This window comes from Thunnus thynnus, chromosome 23 (genome assembly GCF_963924715.1).
Source record: "Thunnus thynnus chromosome 23, fThuThy2.1, whole genome shotgun sequence".
NCBI classification, from domain to species: Eukaryota; Metazoa; Chordata; class Actinopteri; order Scombriformes; family Scombridae; genus Thunnus; species Thunnus thynnus.
Genome location: NC_089539.1, coordinates 18105761 through 18124401, shown reverse-complemented (window position 1 = coordinate 18124401; position 18641 = coordinate 18105761). Strand labels below are relative to the sequence as shown.

The 18641-nt window shown below is 41.3% G+C and overlaps 1 protein-coding gene across 5 annotated transcripts in view; it reads left to right on the top strand.

The window, feature by feature from the left end:
• The window catches only part of magi2a (membrane associated guanylate kinase, WW and PDZ domain containing 2a), a 236932-nt gene that overhangs the window by 195617 nt on the left and 22674 nt on the right, over window positions 1-18641 (top strand). For 2 of the 5 annotated variants that reach the window (XM_067582371.1, XM_067582372.1), the window contains 4 exons: window positions 10401-10432; window positions 13873-14080; window positions 18109-18150; window positions 18258-18373. In XM_067582371.1, the coding sequence (XP_067438472.1) occupies window positions 10401-10432; window positions 13873-14080; window positions 18109-18150; window positions 18258-18373 (398 nt within the window). The remainder of the gene's footprint in view (window positions 1-10400; window positions 10433-13872; window positions 14081-18108; window positions 18151-18257; window positions 18374-18641) is intronic. The other 3 variants (XM_067582374.1, XM_067582375.1, XM_067582373.1) reach the window with 2 other exon arrangements.

Below are 18641 nucleotides of genomic sequence, written 5' to 3'. Positions count from 1 at the left end.
AAGGTCGAAACAAGTGCTTCTGTGTAAAAAGCAGCCTGTTGGCCCGTGGAGAAAATGGCAACCTTATTTACATGCTATTTTTCTTCTCATTATTCCAAATCTGGATAGGGCTTAGTTCTGCTACACAACAATACTCCAGGGTGCAGCGTTGCATCTGTTTGTGTTGATTTCCTGTGACATGACAAGCTGTGGGTGCTAGAGGTGAAAAAAACGTCAGTGCCACCCAGTCTGCTCTTACAGTAGCATGACTGCATATGGCACACATATGTGTGGAAATGAGTAACACTAAGACATGGTGCCAGAACACCAAATATCTCTGTTGGGTGGGGTTGTAGACATTGTAGATCCCTTGAGAGTATTTTTGAGATTTAACCAGGAAAACACTGTCAGAAGTTAAGCTCGTTAAGATCAGAGACGTAAAGGCCTCCTGGGAGAAAATGGTCACAATAAAGTCTTTTAATTCTTGTCTGTAAACACTTTTCTTTGTGATGGAGATAAACAAGGAGAAGTAGGACGAAGCAGACCACATATATCTGGATATTTGATGTGGAAAAGATGGTCTGTTATGTTTTTTTTTTAAAACTCTTGTGATGTTAGTTTTATTCTAAAATTCTAACGCAGGTTAGGATGCTGTTTTTATGCTAAGATGTATAAATTAGATCCCAACTTGGGGGGTCAAGAACCCCCATAAGGATTTGCTAGATGAACATAGTGAGTCATGAGATAATTGGTATGAGAAAAAAATTAATTCTGATGCTCAAAATGACATTTGTATTTTAAGGATTTCTCAGATTTTTGCTTCTTTCATGTGAAATACTGTTTGGGGCTTTTAAAATTGGTCAAATTACGCTATTTGAGAAGGGAAATCTACAGTCGAAGTGTGCACAGCTTATAGACATGCAGCTTATGACAAGTGGTTGTAAGGAGATAATTGGTTGGTACTAAGGGGTCACAAGAAAAACTCTGAATTAGAATTATACTACAGTAGCATAATTCTCGTTTCTCAAATGTGAGTATTTGCTGCTTTTCTCTATTTTATATGATTGTAAATTGAACATCTTTTTTGCTTGTAGACAGATATTATCTAGATGTCTTGATATTTCAAGACATCAACTTGGGCTCTGGAAAATTCTGATGAGTATTTTTGCACTTAAATATATTTTGGGGGGCATTTTTTTACCACATCCATGAGTAATGAGATGATGGGAAGTTAGGGGAAAGAGATACAGACACACAGCAAAGGTCTCTGGTCACAATGTTGTGGTTCATGGTTGACTAAACAATCTAATTAATTAGGAAAATAATGGACTGAATAATTGTAATTGTCAGTTGAAGTCTTATACCTTACAAGTACCTGAATGGCCAATGTGTACTGCTTGTAACTCCATGGAGATAAGCTGTTATTACATTTATCTCAGTAGAGTTGTGAAGTTGTGGCAAATCTACAATGCAAATCAATGTGATGCTAAAACCAGTACCCACATTTAATCAGTTTGATGTCAAGATTCAAGAGACTTTATTGCTATTTGCACAGGCACAGAGTACATGCATATTGGAATACTTGTGCATCAGGTTAAAAAAAGAAAGAGTAACAAGGTCTGAGAGAAATGACACAACATTACAACACTTATTTACAGCAGCATGCTGCAATAATGTGAACACATTTAATCAGTGAATCTACCACGAAACTTAATGTAATACCAAAATAAATCCTTGCATCTAATCTAATGTAATGTGGTGGTTAATATTTGCTCTACATATAAATATAGTATGGCGTGCACACGCAACTATCTGTAAAGTACAAACTGTATCCCAGCACCCACTGTGAGATTTGAGGTGCCACTGATTCTCTTTTGCCACCCAACTTCCTCAGAGAAGCTAGCTCCAAGTTTTTAGGCGAGCTATTACCCATCGTAATAAAGCTGTCACCATGCTGCTGGAATGATGTTCCACCTCTTAACACGCCACAATTTGGCCCGCTCCTTCAGACCACTGGGCACTGGCTGCACTAATTGAACTGGCTGTTTCAGTGGCTTCAACGGCTTGCACCACCAGCCAGTGTAATAGTGAGAGAGGTAACTGACTAACATCCATCACCAAACAACTGTCACGCTCGCGTGTATGACACACTCTCTGACACACTCAGGAGCGAGCACACAGCTCATCACTTTCACTGAAAACACAATCTGAAGCAGAGGATTGAATGAGCGTCGGGAGCTGGGTAAGTTTATTGTGTGCGTATTTCTACATGACTGAAGTGTTTTTTTAATGACTGCCCCTTTATTCTGCAGACATAGCTACCACCTCTTGGCATCTGGTTTCAGCGAGAACACACACACACACACACACACTAGTCAAGTAGAGATTGGACTGACAGCATTTACTCCTTCAGACTCCCACGTATTTCACATACTCCCACAACCAGAATCCAACTGTATTCTTATGGTTATTTTACGGTGCCGTTGCTATGACGACACACCCCTAATGTCCAGCATCAGACACCATAAATGACTGGCGAGGCAGAGAAGGTTCACGGATTGAGCTTCATCAATAATTACAGGTTTTTCTCACACGCACACCTCCTCCTGTCTTTGTCTCAGCTCTTTAAGTCCTACTGTGTGTGCAGAGAGACAGGGAGGAGGGGGGAAGTTGGACAAAGTCATTCAGTGATGCAGAAACAGAAAAGAGAGGGCAGAGAAATAATGTGAAGGTGGTTCAACTACAGAGTGAGAATTAAAAACAGAGGGAGCCAGCGTGTTACAGTCTCTGTTGGTGTTGTCATGGACACAGTCAAGAGCCAAAGAGTGCGGCAGTGAGTTTTTGCTGTTAATGCAGAGCATACATGTCGCCTTTTTAGCATCAATAAATCATTGCGACATTCATTTTGAGAATTGAGTATAATCATTATTAACAAAAGAGACCATCGTCAGGAAGAGTGGCACAGGAAGAGTGGCAGAGGAAGAGTGGCAGAGGAAGAGTGGCAGCTGACGTCACTCTTGACGCAGGTTTTTTACATTCTGCACCACAGCATCTGATTCTAAACAGAAATCTGGAGATTTGCTCTTTCACTTTCAGAGCAAACAGAGCAGCAGCACCAGAGATTGTTGCAAATATACTGTGGACTAAGTGAAAGGCAGATGCAAGAACCAAATTGTTTATCATCAGTCAAATAAAAAGAAAACCTTTGAAAGACGATGTGCAGATCCTATTTGCTATGATTACATTTGCACTAAAGTGTAAAAGATCTTTTTACATGTACTGAAGATATAAAGAGCTCCTTTAAAGCAAAGCATGGCTATTTATTTCAACCTCTGTCTTATGTCATAATTGTGGCAGATCTGACTTTGAGTCATGCTATGTAGAGATCCAAGAAACACAGAGTCTGTAATATAATGTGATGTATAATTGGGCCAAGCAACGCGACCCCCCTAAAGCTTTTTAATTAAGATTTAGAGCGGCTATAATCAATATTTTTATATTAAAAATGGATCACATGACCACTCATATCTTAAAGGAGTCGTGCATATTGACTAACCTGACATTTCCGACACAGCAGGCAGCTTTTTTCAGTGAAAACTGCAACTCACTCTATACACCCTTACCTGCCCAGCACTACATGGCAGACAGACAGAGTTAGCGACTAACTGGTGAACATAGTGGAGCATTTAGCAGCTAAAGAGCCAGGAGAGAGCAAAAACAGAGCTAAAAGGAGAGTGAATATTGAATTTTAGTTCATCATGTCACCAAAAAACATGATTCCAAATGAATGCTAATGTCGCTGTGTATCTGCTGGATGTTTAAATCATGGATCCTGTATCCTGTATAAAGAGAACTGGATACACTGTCGGAGGCGGGGAACCGTTCATTTCTATGAAAGTTGCTCCGTGGTGCATGATTATATGATAGTGTTATGTTTACAGCTTGTGTTCAGTGCCCAAAAAATCATTAATATACTTCTTGGGCAACTTGCCAACTAACCAAACTACCTGTTTGTTCATCCACAATAATAACAAACATATATTACTAATCCTTTCTCTATAGCTTGGTTATAATTCAATGTAAATAAATAAAGATATTACAAAAATGTCCTGTAAGGGCTTTGGTTGCTTTGTAGGGTTTGCTAGCTTACTGCTTACTGTATGGCAACCTGACCATTTGGTCCACCTGGCCTCTGTCTTTTCTCCCAGTTCAATTTTATTCCAATTAGATTTTTCTATATAAGTGTTTGTGTGTGATAGAATGAAATAGACTATGAATTTCTGTAGAAGTGCATCTGTTAGTAATTTGGGAAAGTGTTTGCATTCCCAAACAGGTTTTTAATGTTCCCACTGGCATGTGTCAAGACCTCAAAGCCAAGCTGACCGCCATTTCATTGTCCACAAATGAATCCATTTATGATCAAACCATCCAGTCAATTAAGCATCATCACCTTGAAAAAGCCCACACGTGTAATATAGTTATGATATCCCTTAAATATGAGTTTGACTCCCGAGTCATTTTTGCCCAACAAATGGGCACTCTGTCTCTCATCACCAGTAATTATTGTGCCAGCGTGTATTTATGTGTGTGTGTGTGTGTGTGTGTGTGTGTGTGGCAGACAGCCTCATTAGTGGCTATCTAGACCATTAACAGGCTGTGTCCTCGTTGCCACACCATCAGAGACACAGGGCTGCAATTAGCTATGGAGACTTTCAGCTCGTTCACATGTACGCACGCCCATTTAGTTTCGACTAACATGCCGCAATCGCCCTCCCCGCCGCCCGCCCACACACTCGCACAAACGCCGAGCCACATGGTTTGATTCACACAGGTTCACACGCACACCTACGCGACAGCCAGGCAGACATTTAGGCATGCACACCCTTTTCTTGGACCTCTTCGCACACATCCCAAGGCAGCCTTCTGCACACAAGCCTCCACACATTACATAACCTCCCTTTTCTAGTACTATCATGGGTAAATTGTACGTTATGAATCGACTGTCTGGTTTGACCTTTCACCTGAGATTGGTCATGCGTGCACAGATGACCAGAAGCCACTTTTAAAATATGTGCAGACCTCAGGTGAAGGTCTCCTTTGTAGAGAAAGAAAAGAAGGAGGGTTTGATTCACTGAGCCTCCTCCAGCCTCCCCGGGAATCGGAGTGTAACTAGACAGTGATTCATTTTATGTGTGTGTGCAAGATAAAATAGTTGGAAACAAAAGAGAGAAAGAAGAAGGGAGGCTAGAGAGAGAGAGAGTGATGAGTTTGGCTCCCTGCCAGTAGAACACAGACTGTCAGCCATGTTCACACTTACAGCTCTGTCCCCACTATGCACCGCTCCAAACCTGGAAGAACTGCCCGCCAGGCATCAATATCCAGTACTGTCGGCCCCTGGGAAGACAGCCAAGGGGCCTGTGCATGAAGGGCAAGCCGCTGAGATCAGATCATAGCAGAGAAGTAAGGGGTTAAACAAGACTGATGGTGTTTGCCATCAGAATTAAATCACAGAAAAAAAGTTAGGCTGTGAATCTCTATCCTGTGTGTGTGGAGGAGTAAAATTACTAACCTTGGTTGCCTCTTAAACATATCAAGCACTCGTATTTTGGTTTTAACAGGATGGAGTGATTACCCTGTGATTGCATGAGCGTGGTTAAATAAATTGTGCTGTTTTGAGGTTTAATATCATGCATATTCAACCGTGTACCTTGCAAATAATTTGTTTTGCACACAGCTACAACGAGGCTGGTTTTTTCGAGAACATCAGGCAAACATGGAACGAGCGTTTGAATAGAAGTGCATAGAATCCGTTTTCTGCTGTGGATGTTATGTGAAGCTGCCAGGCTCCCTCATGAGATGGAGATACATATTCATAAAGGGCTGAAAGATTCACGCACGCCACCATTCCAGTCTAGTGTTATCATAGTCTCATTTAAATAATTGAAGGGCTAGTGTTAGCCTCTCATTGTGAAATTAAAGAGATCTATGTTTTTGTATGGGTGAACAAATGTTGAACATGATCAAAATGAACAAATGTAGCCTTATGTGTGTCAAATGGTTGGATGTGTGTGCACTTTTGGAAATGTATGTATCCGTGTTTGCTTTCTCCTTCACCCACACAGCAAATGTTTTGATTCATTCAAATTTAGCTAAATCATTTGTCAGATTCTGCTTTTATCATGGGTACACTTTAACAAGGTAATCCTTGCACAATAGATTTTTAAAAATGGATGTTTTTTTAAAAATGTTTTTTTATTGTGTAGAGACTTTTTATGGAGCCTCCATGCAGACCAGAAAGAAGGTTTTTTTTTCTTCAGTTATTGATCTAGGACATGGTTTTTAAAAGAATGCACAAAATTGGGACAGCTGCCCAGCACTTCTAATGCTTTTATGAAAAAACAAAATAAGAACTACATTATTTTCTGTGAGAAGCCGTCAATAGTTACATAGTGAGATGGACTTGGCAGAAATGGAATATAATATTCATAAGTATGTTTTAACTAGTGTACAATCACCTGAAAATAAGAAGGCCCTTTATAAGAGCCCTTAATATCTACATAGGGATCGGTTCCTTTTCCATGGAGCCCACCATGTTTCTACAGTAGCTCAGATGGGACAAACCAATCACTGGTTGAGGTTTGCTGTTGGGCCCTTTTGACCCCCTCACGTACTCCCTCTATAAGACACAGGCTCATAATTTGGCCCTAATAGTGCTTATGTTGTACTTTAGCAGTGCAAATCCCCTAACAGAAACCCATTACAGCGATACAGATACAGTAAATCGGGGCCTTTTGCAGCTCCTGGGGGTCTGGGGCCCAGGTGCAGTTGCCCACTTTACCCTGTTGATAATCCAGCGTTGGTCTTTGCCATCTGTTGCTGAGTGCTCAGGATTCACTTCAACTCCTATTTCTGTTTGTAATCTTTGTAGCCGATTTTCTCGCCACTTTATAAACATCACTCATGCATCTTCCCGGACTGTGTAATCAGTTGTAGATGAAGTCCATGACACCGTCTAAATCTGTGTAGTTCTTCCATAAGCTTGGTCCAATGTGCTCCCAATGTTTCCTTCCGGTGTTTTTGTGCTAAAGCAGCAATCGTTTTGTTGTATGACCTTCAGAGAGTAAAACTTGATTCTCTCTACTTTGAGGTGGCTGTGTGCTAGAAAAGCGTATAAATTGATTGTACATTATCTTGTTCCCACAAGATGGATAACTTTTTAAAATACCATCTTTCAGGACTTCAGGGGCTCAGTAACTTCTTACATTTGGAACCCTTACACCTAAAATCTAATGAAGGGTCAGTTTGAGACCTGACTGATCAATTATTGCCTTCTTTTGGATCGTCTGTATCTTTTTGATCTAATCTCCAAAGTTTAAACTTTTCCAGACGTCTGAATCACAATCATTTCACGTTAGCCCTTTTCCCCAGTTGTCATACCGCTGTGTGGGCTACTGCCGCACAGTCTGATCACAACAGCACCGTTATTGCCAGAGAAACTACGTGACTCTGCACCCTCAGAGCAGAAGACCTCCCTGGAAACACTTTCCAGTTCAGAACTCTTTAATTGGAGTTTGGGGCACAAATTGAAAATGAGGCACGACTCCAACCAATCTCATTCATCATTACCTGAAGTTGCGCCAGCGCTGAGGTGGTGGTGGTGGGAGGGGGGGGGCACTCAAGCACAGATTTGTGAGCGTACGCAATTATACACTATGGATTTAGGGACGCTAGCCTGCTCATTATGGAAACTTCAATATGTAAGCTATTCTGCCCTCATTACTGGTGCTCTACTGGTCTTGCATGCATCAGGAAAGGGTGAAGCTTACAGTAGGACAGGACACCGGTTAGCTTAGAACCTTAGAGCAAGTTGGACACCGCAGGGTTGATGTAGCGCGGTGCAACAGAGCTGACAAGTCTGATTAGTATTCAGTGGGCTTTCAGCACCACGGTCAGCTCCTCTTACCCTCTTTCTCTATTTCTGCCTCTCGCCTCTTCTCGACTTTTAGCCACGGGGCACTCTGACACCCACGTCCAACTAAATGTCTGGCACGCCTGAGTTAACAGCAACTCTAACCAAAGGATCACCTCGGCCAGCGATGCCTGGTAGTGCCCCCTCTCTCTTCTGTCTGTGTGACTCAGCTCAGGTTCTGTCACCCACTCCAAGGACTGCTCTGCTCTTGCATCTTTTGCTCGCTGTGTCCTTCACACTGGCTCAGATGTAGGTATTCAGGACAGAAGGCTTTTTTTTTATTGATGGATCTTCTTTGAGAAGAAAAGCAAAAATTCTCTTTGTTCCCAGTTATCATACTGCATTCAGGCTGATAGAATAGCTCCATATGCGCTGAAACTGAAACGGGTGTTGTTATCTAAAATAAGCTGTTGTAATTGTTCTAAAAAATCTTATTTGGCTTATTTTGACTGAGAGAAACTGACAATCTGAAAAACATAGCCAGATTTCTTTGTGTTGTTTTTGTTAATTTCCATGTTGTCCCCATTCCACTGGCGGCTCAGTGAAACAAATGTTTTTACAGTGTGACTTGAGTGTGCCAGGCCGAGACTGGGAAGGCTGGCGCATAATTCGAGCAGTCACCCCATAATTCGATCCCTCCATTTGCATATGCTCATAGTTTCCCAGAGGGGAGACCGTGGCAGCACTTGAAAGACAGGAAGGAGAGGAAATGAATCAGGAAGATGGAGCATGCAGCTTTTTACATGCTCATGTGAATTTCACCATAGAAATAGTGGTGGGAGAATATGTTTCATTACAGTGTATGTGGGTGTGTGTGCCTGCATGCATGTGTGTATGTGTGCATGTACTGGTGTCAGTCTCCACCTTTGTGCTTTTCAGATTGTTTCCTTTCATCATCCTAGATAGATTTCTGGATGTTGTGCTCGAACAATTTTGTAACAGCGAAAACGTGCGGCGCACCTTTTTAAAGGTCAAAGCGAGATGAATGGGAAAGTCGAAGGGAAACGTGTGCCCTTTACCTTGCTGCACTGTATTACAAACTGAAACCACTTTATTGTGAGGTACAGTCATCCTGATCCCACTTAAGTGAAAGTCACAGCATTCTCAAATCCCAATACCTATTCACTCTCACTGCTCAGGCCCCTGACAGATCTTTGATACGTTCACAAATGCCTGTTTTTGGTAACAATGGCTGCAGAAAATCAGCCCTACTGGGTGCTGGTATTTGACTGAATGTTTGCTGAAGACAGAAAGAAGGATTTAGTTGGATATGGGAGAGGTCAGGCCTCATAAGGCATCACCAGTAAAGCAGCTATAATAAATATTTTTAGCTTAACAATGGATCGCATTAGAACTGCAATGATTTTGAAAATTTTTTAAATTATTAATCGCTTTTAAGAGAAAATGCTAAAATTCTCTGGTTCCAGATTCTTAAAAGTGAATATTTTCTGGTTTCTTTAGTCCTCTGTGATACTAAACTTTATACCTTTGGGTTGTGGACTGTTGGTCAGGACAAAACAAGACATTTTAGGTTGCATCTTAGGTTGTTGTACCTTACTGTTATGTTTCACTCTCACTGCTCTCATCAACCGCATTTTGAGCTGCAGCTGGTTACTGTTTTCGGTGAAAAAGCTCTGATAAATCCACTGTACGCTACTTGCCCAACTGCAAATAACAGTCAAGAACTGGTGGAGATCAAAACAGAGCTAAAAGGAGAGTGAATATTGGACTTACAGGTGGCCAGAAACACAATTTCAAATGAATGCTAATGTTGCTCCATATCTGCTGGATGTGAATAGGCAAGAGTCTGCTGACAAGCTCACCATATCAACTTCAACTATCAAAGATAGGTGGTGTTAATATGTCAGTGTTGTGTTCAGCCTCCTAAGTGGCCAAAGAGTCTATAGCTTTAATGTAATATAATCCTTGTTTTTTCTTAATTAACAGCTAATATTTTTCTCCATGTGGAAGATATTAGATCACCTAAAAAAAAAATCCTAAATCCTATTAAAAACCCTTTTCACTCTAGAAAATATAAATTTATTGCTGCTTTTAACATCAGCCTTTTGATCACAGTTTATCATGTTATATCAAATCCACCATTTCAGTATAGAAACATTTCATAGTAGAACATGTTTCTAAGTGTCTCAATCTCTCTTTCCCTTCACAATTAGTTTGTGCCTCAGAGATGTTTTATTTGCCATCTTCTGCTATTTGCTTTTGCTTTCATTCTGTTTGAGTCAAAAAGTGCTTTTTGTTGTTCTTGCTGCCATTTACAGATAATTCGTCCCGTGTCACATTATTGTTTTTATTTGCTTTATCTGCAGTTCAGCTTATAAATGTTTTCTTTCTTCATTTCATTATCCTCTAAAATCTTCCGGATTTGGCTCATATCTCATGATCCGTCATCTTTTTCAGTCTAAAGCATTTTTTTGTTCTCTCGACATTGCAGGTCACTATTCACCCTGGAAGACCCCTAAGCAGGTAACATGCACCGGCCTCCAAAATCTGGACTGTCCCCATTTCTGCTTTTTCAATCATTAATATAGATTTTTAATGGCTGCAGTGTGCATCTGTGCTAATCTGAATGACTCTAATCTTATTTTTTACACTCTCTCTCTCTCGTTTTTTTGTAAGATTTAGAAAATACTGTCAATCCCCTCCTCGCCGTACTAACTATACTGATAATTCACTATATGTTTGTGTCTTTCACCACAGCTAGCCCTTGAAAAACCTTCTTTATAGTTATGAGATGACAAGAAGGCCAAGCGGTGCACTCATGACATCACTAGACTGATTCAGAGCTGATTCATTCACTCATTCAACTTTTATTTACACTTTGAAATATATGGAGGTAGAGACTTCATTTACAATACAGCATGACTCAGTGCCATCAAGGTTGTCCACACTCAAGGCGTTTGAATTCAACTACAGCTATAGTGCTGCTGCTTTGGCATGGCCCAGATGCGTTTTCATTCGTCTTTTATTCTGGTTTTCTTAAAGATTTCTTTTTTTTTTTTAAAAAGTCTTCTTACACTGCAGTTGCTCCCTGGTCATCTTTCACCTTATTTATTTTTTTCACATCAAAGCAAAAGACCTCATATTTGCACTCGGCTTCTTCTGCCACAACAAATCCTCTGCTATAATATCATCTGCTCTCCCTTCGCTCGCTAAAAACTCTATCCACCAAACATCCTCTTAGATCAGATTCACTTTGTCTTTATGTGCATTTGTCACACTCACATGCCTGCACACAAGTGTGTCTGCTCATCTTTCTTTGTTTCTCTTTGTGCGGCTATGTGTGTAATCCATTTCATGCCTGGACATCCTCGCGGCGCTGCTCTGACCAACTCCTGACCCCAGCTCATTGCTACAGTTGTTGTTCCCGTTCCCAGATCACAACTAACAGCAGAGGAAACCTCCATTGTGCTTAACGTGGCAGCTTTTAAGACACTTGTCCCCCGAAATCACCCCCATTGTTCATCATTTTTTGTTGCCTCTCGATTTAATCAATCTCTTCCATCTCCCTCGGAATAATTGTAATTCCGAGCTCCGAGGGAAAAAGGTTGGAATATCACAAAGTTGCAGACGGCATGCAGAGTCTCTCTCTCTCTTGTCTTGTCTGTTCACCATCTCTCTCTCTCTCTCTTTACCCCCCCAGTGTTCATTTATCGGCTGCACCGCCCAGTCCCTCTCCCCCAGCTGCTAACCCCCCCCCCCCTCACCTCCAATTTCAGTCTTGGTTTAATTGGGTATCATTTGTTACAGGAAGACTTCTGCAGGTCTCAGAATGAAATATGGAGAAATTTGACTAATAAGGGAAGAGCAGGGATTGTCATATCGACCTACAGTCGAGTGAAGGCTCCGTCTGCAGCTCCTGAGAGTTATTGTTTGCAAACGAGCTTATTGAGATTTGTCTGTCAAATCCAGACAATACTGTAGGTAACGGCTTCTTAATGTCGGAGCACGCGGCAGGTGTTTTTATTCAATAACACAGTCTTAAAAAGGCGAGTGTGCTTGCTTCTACTGCCTTAATCAAACAGACAAAAAGAGACAGCCAGAGAGTGAAAGAGAGATCAGGATGCAGTAGTCTAATCCCAGCCTTAACAAGGTCCCCAGTCTCAGCAGCCCGGCCTGCGCAGACGTGCTTTACATCAATGGCAGATAACCAAACCACAAAGAGTGGAAACACTTTTGATTCCGGCTCGGCACTTTTCTGAAGCTGATAATTATTCTCGGTACATCTTGAACCAGATGCCCTGTAATTCTCAATATTGAAGCGTGCCATATGCAGCCAGTCTCGCCGTCTCAGTTTCAAAAAGCTTGTTGTTCCCCCTGGAATCCGTCTTCTCACACTTTCTGACATGTCAACATGTCATCTTGGCTATCTGCTTAGTGTCGTGCCGTGACTCAAGCGGCCCGGCGTATCTGACACATCAAGGCTGACACTCTGACTGACTGGTGTCAAAACTGCAGGTGTCACTTCAAACACTTGACTGCACATTTCCAAATGTTTTTTTTTTTGTTGTTTTTTTTGGGGATGCAACATATGTGAATTGGATTTGATATAAAATATTTCAGCATACTTGCATTTTCATTGTAAAAGTAGAGTAGCAGTGGTCATTTTTATGATAGGATAATTTGAAAATGAACATCATTTCATAACAGTAAGGTACCAAATTTGCTATCATCCTCACACTAACCTCCGAAATAGGACCACATTTATCTATTTATCACATTCTTCTATATGTTTTCCTCACTGTTGTTACACACTGTGGTCTAAATGGTTGGTTTTTTCAACTACTAACCTCACTAACTGTCTGGCTTCCCGTCTGTCTAGCTTGAATTGACCTATCTCTAAACCCCGCCCCCTTAACAGCGATTGTCCAATCATAGGTCAGCAACCGTAGCTAGACACAGCAAGCCTGTCAAGCTTAGGGTTTCTCCACATGCTGAAACGGTGTTCTTGGAGCTCTAATTACAACGATACTCTGTATATAAAGAGTTTTAAGGGTTCAACTTAAACAAAAATAAAAAATACAGGAACAAAAGTGTAAGGAATGGATTCAACTTTGTGTTTATCTGCTCTAACATAACACTTAAATGTTACCATGCTTAGCTAACTTACTACCTACCTTCATAATTTAGCATGTCATTCATAGGCAAGGGACATGTCATTAGCTAACTAGCTTATATTACTATGTAAGACTATAAGTTACATAGAAAAATACTTGTTCATGACTGGAAAATTCAATGCAGGGGAGTCAAGGTGTTACTATATCAGAGTTTAGACTAACAATAGCCCTGCTCTTCATTTGGTTTGGGGAAGTTTATACTTCCAAGCAATTCCAGCCAAACATTCATTAGGTAACATTAGCGTCACATTAGCCAATCTTAACCAAACGGTTATTACTCATCTTCAAATCCTTGTTTCTTGTAAAAGTGAAGCACACTACTATAATCCGCTGTGTTTCTTATCCAAGTATGTTTCACCTGAGCTATCACATGCATATCTAAGACACTTTTACAGGTTTTCCACTTTAACACAAATTGCTGGACTACTAAGTTAGCATTAGCTTATGCTAGCTCGCTATCGCAGATAAAATCATGAAATGAGAAGCACATTTGTTTACTTTTGTCTGAAAACAAGACTAATTGTTTCAACAGTTACTAAGAATTCTGGGTTGTAAATCCGTTATCATTGTAAAGTGCAAGGACTGAATGCTTGACAGGCATAGCAACGGTAACTAAGGAGGGCGGGGCTTAGCAAATGGTCAATTCATATGGGGCTTCAAAAAACTCATTAAAGCAAACTCTGCTTCAGTTTTCAGTGTTGTCATCATGGTTAATGAGCTAAAATCAAGCATCAGGAGTGGGCAAGGTGGTAGTGAAATACTGATCCCTCATGCCGCTGTGCTTTACAGGTGCTGGAGCAGTGGGAGTCCCAGCAGGGCCAGAGCAGCCCTGCTCAGACCAGCCTCTCGGCCCCCATTATCCCCCACAGCGCCCCCTTCCCAACCCACCATCTTCACAGGGCCTCAGTCCCAGACTCAGCTTCCGAGGCCTTGGCCCTGGCTAAACCAGACCCCTATGACCTTTATGAGAAGTCCAGGGCTATCTATGAGAGTAGGCGTAAGTACCAGGTGTAGTGCTCTGACAAAACACTCCTCTCTAGCACTGATGAAAGATGGAGTCCTCATTCGAAGGTGAAGTAGTGAAGATTCATCACTCTGTCTCTTTCTCTTACACACACACACACACACACACACAAAGTGATTCATTGTTATAGCTCACTTTTCCTCCTCCAAAGAAAACTTCAAACGTTTTGAAATGGAAATGAACTGACCTCTTTCTATTAAACTGTTCTGATCTGTTGCTGAATTTTTAGCGCAAGCACAATCACCAGAAACTTTGTTATTCCCTCATTAGCATTTGCACCTGATTATCATCATATTATCTAATCTAAAGGTAAAGTCAGCGATTCTAATCCGCTACACTTTTTGTCAAATTCAGTGAATATCTCACAGTACGCTAGCTGTCTGTTCTGTGTGTGCTCTGAAAAAAAAATCCAGTATCCATACACAGCACTGGCTCTGTAAATGGGCATGTAAACACGGTGGCTCAGAGCAAGTCAGCCAATCAGCAGGGGGCGTTCGTGTTCGTGCACAGGACAGGTGGAAGTCATCAGAGCAGCTGTCTGTGTGTGTGAGGACATGACAGTCTCCCGTGTCCAGCACCTGTTGAATGGTGCAAGAGAGAAGTTGTGGCAGCTTTTAAGGTTTCCATTTTATTATATGTATCAATTCACACTGAATCCTAGATGGTCTCACGGACACCCCCTGCGGTTTTTTATGCTCCGATTCTGTTTATGTCACGTTTAGTGAAGCGTAATCCCGCTGTATATGTGTTGAACTTATTAACCGTATCAATGAATCAGTAAACACTGTTGATTTCTTCCCGTGGAGCCGACATGCAAACTATTCTGGTTCAATAAACTTCTGCTGTCAGTCAGCCCGGTGAAGGCAGTTTGGCCGGCTGCTGTCGTCTCAGCTCCCCACGAGCTGCAGCTGACAGACGGCTGCAGAGACGCTGAACGCAGGTCGCGTGAGAAGTGGGGAGGCCGCGGACAGAGTGGCGGACAGTGTGGGTGGACTGTTGTGCTCTCATGAGACAAAAAAAAAAATTCCGCACGTGATAATGTGTGAGGTGAATCTGCCATTAATTTAATTTAGGGGTCGGAGCTTCTGAAGGAGCACGAAGGGGAGAGATGTGTTTGTTTGAATGTTTAATTCAAATATCAACAATCTTTCTTCAGAATGACTGACTCTACCTTTAATCTTCCCTCCTTTACTGCCCACAAATAAATACAATCCAATATACATGAACACATATAAAATAACCCGCTTGATTGTCTCTTTACTGACTGGAAGGATCTTTACATCCAGACATTGACTTTCTGCCAGCTCACATCATAAACTGAGATGTGTTCATGAATAAACACTCTACACAGCAGCTTACTGGTGCTTACCATCGGGACATAACGCTTCAGTGGCAGCAATAATACTGCCCTCTGACTTGTAAAACGTGGAAAAAGTCCTTGTTTTTACCTGTTATTATTTAATGGAAGTACATCACAAGTCTTTTGCCCTGTGGGACTTTTAGGCAGTAAAAAATAGTATATATGCTTTTTTTATGTGTGTATGTGTGTGCAGGGCTGTAGCCAGGATTTTAGACATACTGAGGTCATGGGTCCTCCCAACACACACCCCTTAGATGTTTTTTATTTTTATTTTTTAGTTAAGTTATTTCATTTCATTTTGTCAACTTTTTAATTATATTTACTCTCAATTTTAACTCCCAACGTGGTTTAAATGCTATAATGCTGCTTCATAACCTTCTCTGTTTTGCCTTGAATAAACGTCCAATTCATGTTTATTTATTGACCTTGAATTTCAAATGAGTCTACAAATATTGAACTAAAAATACCAACCATGTGTAAGTCTTTAACTGTTTAATATAAACTCCCCACAGATTGTCAAAATCCCCAATTTCCAGAAAAATACTGAGGACATGACCCAGGGCAGGGTCATAGCTATCCAATGGTACCTAAAAACTAGTCAAATTTGAACAAATGGAGTCTAAAAATGCTGGAATCAACTAATTTAAAATAGGAATGTAGTCGTGTTTTGCATTTATGGTGTGTCAACACAAGTATCTTATCAGTTTCTAAGCTTCCCATGTCTGACATGAGATACATGACTTTTCACAGACTGGATCGGTGTTCATACCCATGTAAGGCACCTGTTATTCAAGAGGACGTGACTGTCAGAAAGTCTCCTGATCAAACCTCTTTTCCATCGTCTTCCTGTGTCTCTCGTCGTTTCCCCCTCCTCCTCAGCGGAGGACACAGAGATCGGTGTAGCGTTCAGTGTTGCCTTCCTTTCAGTAAAGGTCAGGATTTGGGTCTTGTGAGGCTGAGCAGGGAATAGTCACAGACAGTGTTTAGGAATGCTCCATTTGCCCCTCTCGCCGTTGTGAGTGAAGTCGGGTGTCACCTCTCTGGCAGAGTCACAACCTCCCTGAGCTACTGGCCCCCGGGTGGCGCTATGAGCAAACTGCTAATGTTGGTTAATTTTAACGTTCTCTGACCCGTGATAGAGTCAAGTCAGAAATTATGTAAGGTTGGGTTAAAAGGTCACATCACTCAAACTGCAAAAGAAAAAAGAAGATTTCAGTGAAAATACTTTCTACGGAAGAAATAGTCTCTATTAAATTATTGCTCAGTGTGACAAGGACACTGTTTCTGGAACTTTTTAAGACCACAAACTAGATTCTGTTCACCTCCGTTGTACTGGGGTGAAGGTAGAAATTTCAAAGACGTAAGTGAGGAAATATTGTGTGGTTTATTCTAATTTGGGTGAACCAACCGTTTGAATGTTCCCTCATGATGAGAAAGGGATCTGAGAGAGTTGGCAACAGTATCAAGCCAGTCATTTAAACAGTAACAAAACTAGTTAATGCAGAAGCTCAAAAAAGCACTTTGTTAATTTCAGTACATTTATGCTGTGATGGTATTAACAAAAAGTAGAATTTTCCTTTTTCTTTCCTTTTATTTTCCTTTGCACTCAGTGAAATTTCTCGATATGTCTTCAAAAAAACATGTTTACCTTTGTCATTTCATTATCTTTTGATAGAGTGATGTTTTATTAAGAAACAATGTCTTCTTCACCTAATTACCTGGATGGCGGTGTGTGTTTTCTCAAGGTGTTTCAGCCACCAGTTGACCAAAATATCATTAATAATCTATTCAAGATGTGCTTCCCTCCGGCACAGAGTGTGTAGAGGTGTTTTAAGTGTTTTTTTTTAAAGCCAAACATGGAGAAAACAACCTTAAAGTGCAAAGAAAAAGTTTAAAAAATGTGTATCTACAATTCCATGACAACTGAGCAAACTCCATCTGCTAATGAAGATCATGTCATATGATCAAAAGCTCAGAACAGCCACTAAATGGACCTTGAGGTAAGATTGTTATTGTCAAATGTATAAATCTAAAAAATCCCTTCACACGACTTTGCACTGCAAAAAACATGACTTTACTTTGTTCAGAATATTTGCAGGTTCAAGCTCTTTAACAGTGAAACCTGTGATATCTCTATAAGAAGCGCTGGATGTGTTTCCCGTGGTAACCGCTGCATCACTCCTCTTGTCTGTAGTCATGAGCACTGTGATTTTCTTTTCCCGTCATTCCTGCTGAGTCCCAGCAGAGCGCTCCGTGTGAATTAAACAGTTACAATTGGAATCAATTTTTCATTGGCAGCCTCTTGTCTGCGGCGTAGTTCATTTTGCTACTTTGCAGATCATGGCGTTGTGTGAAGCCCCTGATTGCAGATCAGTGCTCGCATCCCACCTCGCACTGTAAATAAGAGACGGGTACATTACACGCTGTAAGCACTTCCTGACTTTTATGGATGATGCTGAAATTCTGCTGTGACATTAACGCAGAGGCAGGGCCTTTCTGCCTCGTTCTCGCCTTTATGGGAGCCTGTGTGTGTTTTCTATTTTGCTGTATGTCTGTTTGTGCATTTATATGTGTCTGTGTATGTACAACATATGTCCATTTGTTATTGTAATAGAGGCTTCTTGCGTCTTTTTCTATGCAGAACCGGGTCAGCCAAGGACTATTTTTCCTGTGGACTCTTCAGGTAAAGTATCTTTGCAGGGACAACACTTAAAAAAACAAACTGTTCTCAAGCTGCAAACATCGCAGGTTAAGGGGATTTGTTTGTTCTCTCTGTTCATGTTGCTAAAGGAGCAGAGTACCAGGACATCGAGGTCCACCTGCGCAGACAGAAGTCCGGGTTCGGTTTCAGGGTCCTGGGCGGGGACGAGGCCGGGCAGCCTGTGAGTCCGGAGACGCGTGAGAAGGCTCGTATGGCGATGGGCGTGGAACCCTGTCATTTTCTCCTCTCTAACCCACTACACACACTACGTACACCTAACCCCTGACCTTTGATCCCTGAGAGAGTGATGGCTCTGGCTGCTTTGGTGTCTTTTGCTGTCTGTTAAAGTAACAAAACAATATTTCTATCACATTATTGAGCTTTTTATGTACAGTATCAGATAACAACCACCTTAACACCCACTGCATGTGACACTCACTGACTGTAGTCTGGCATCTAAACCTATTGGAACT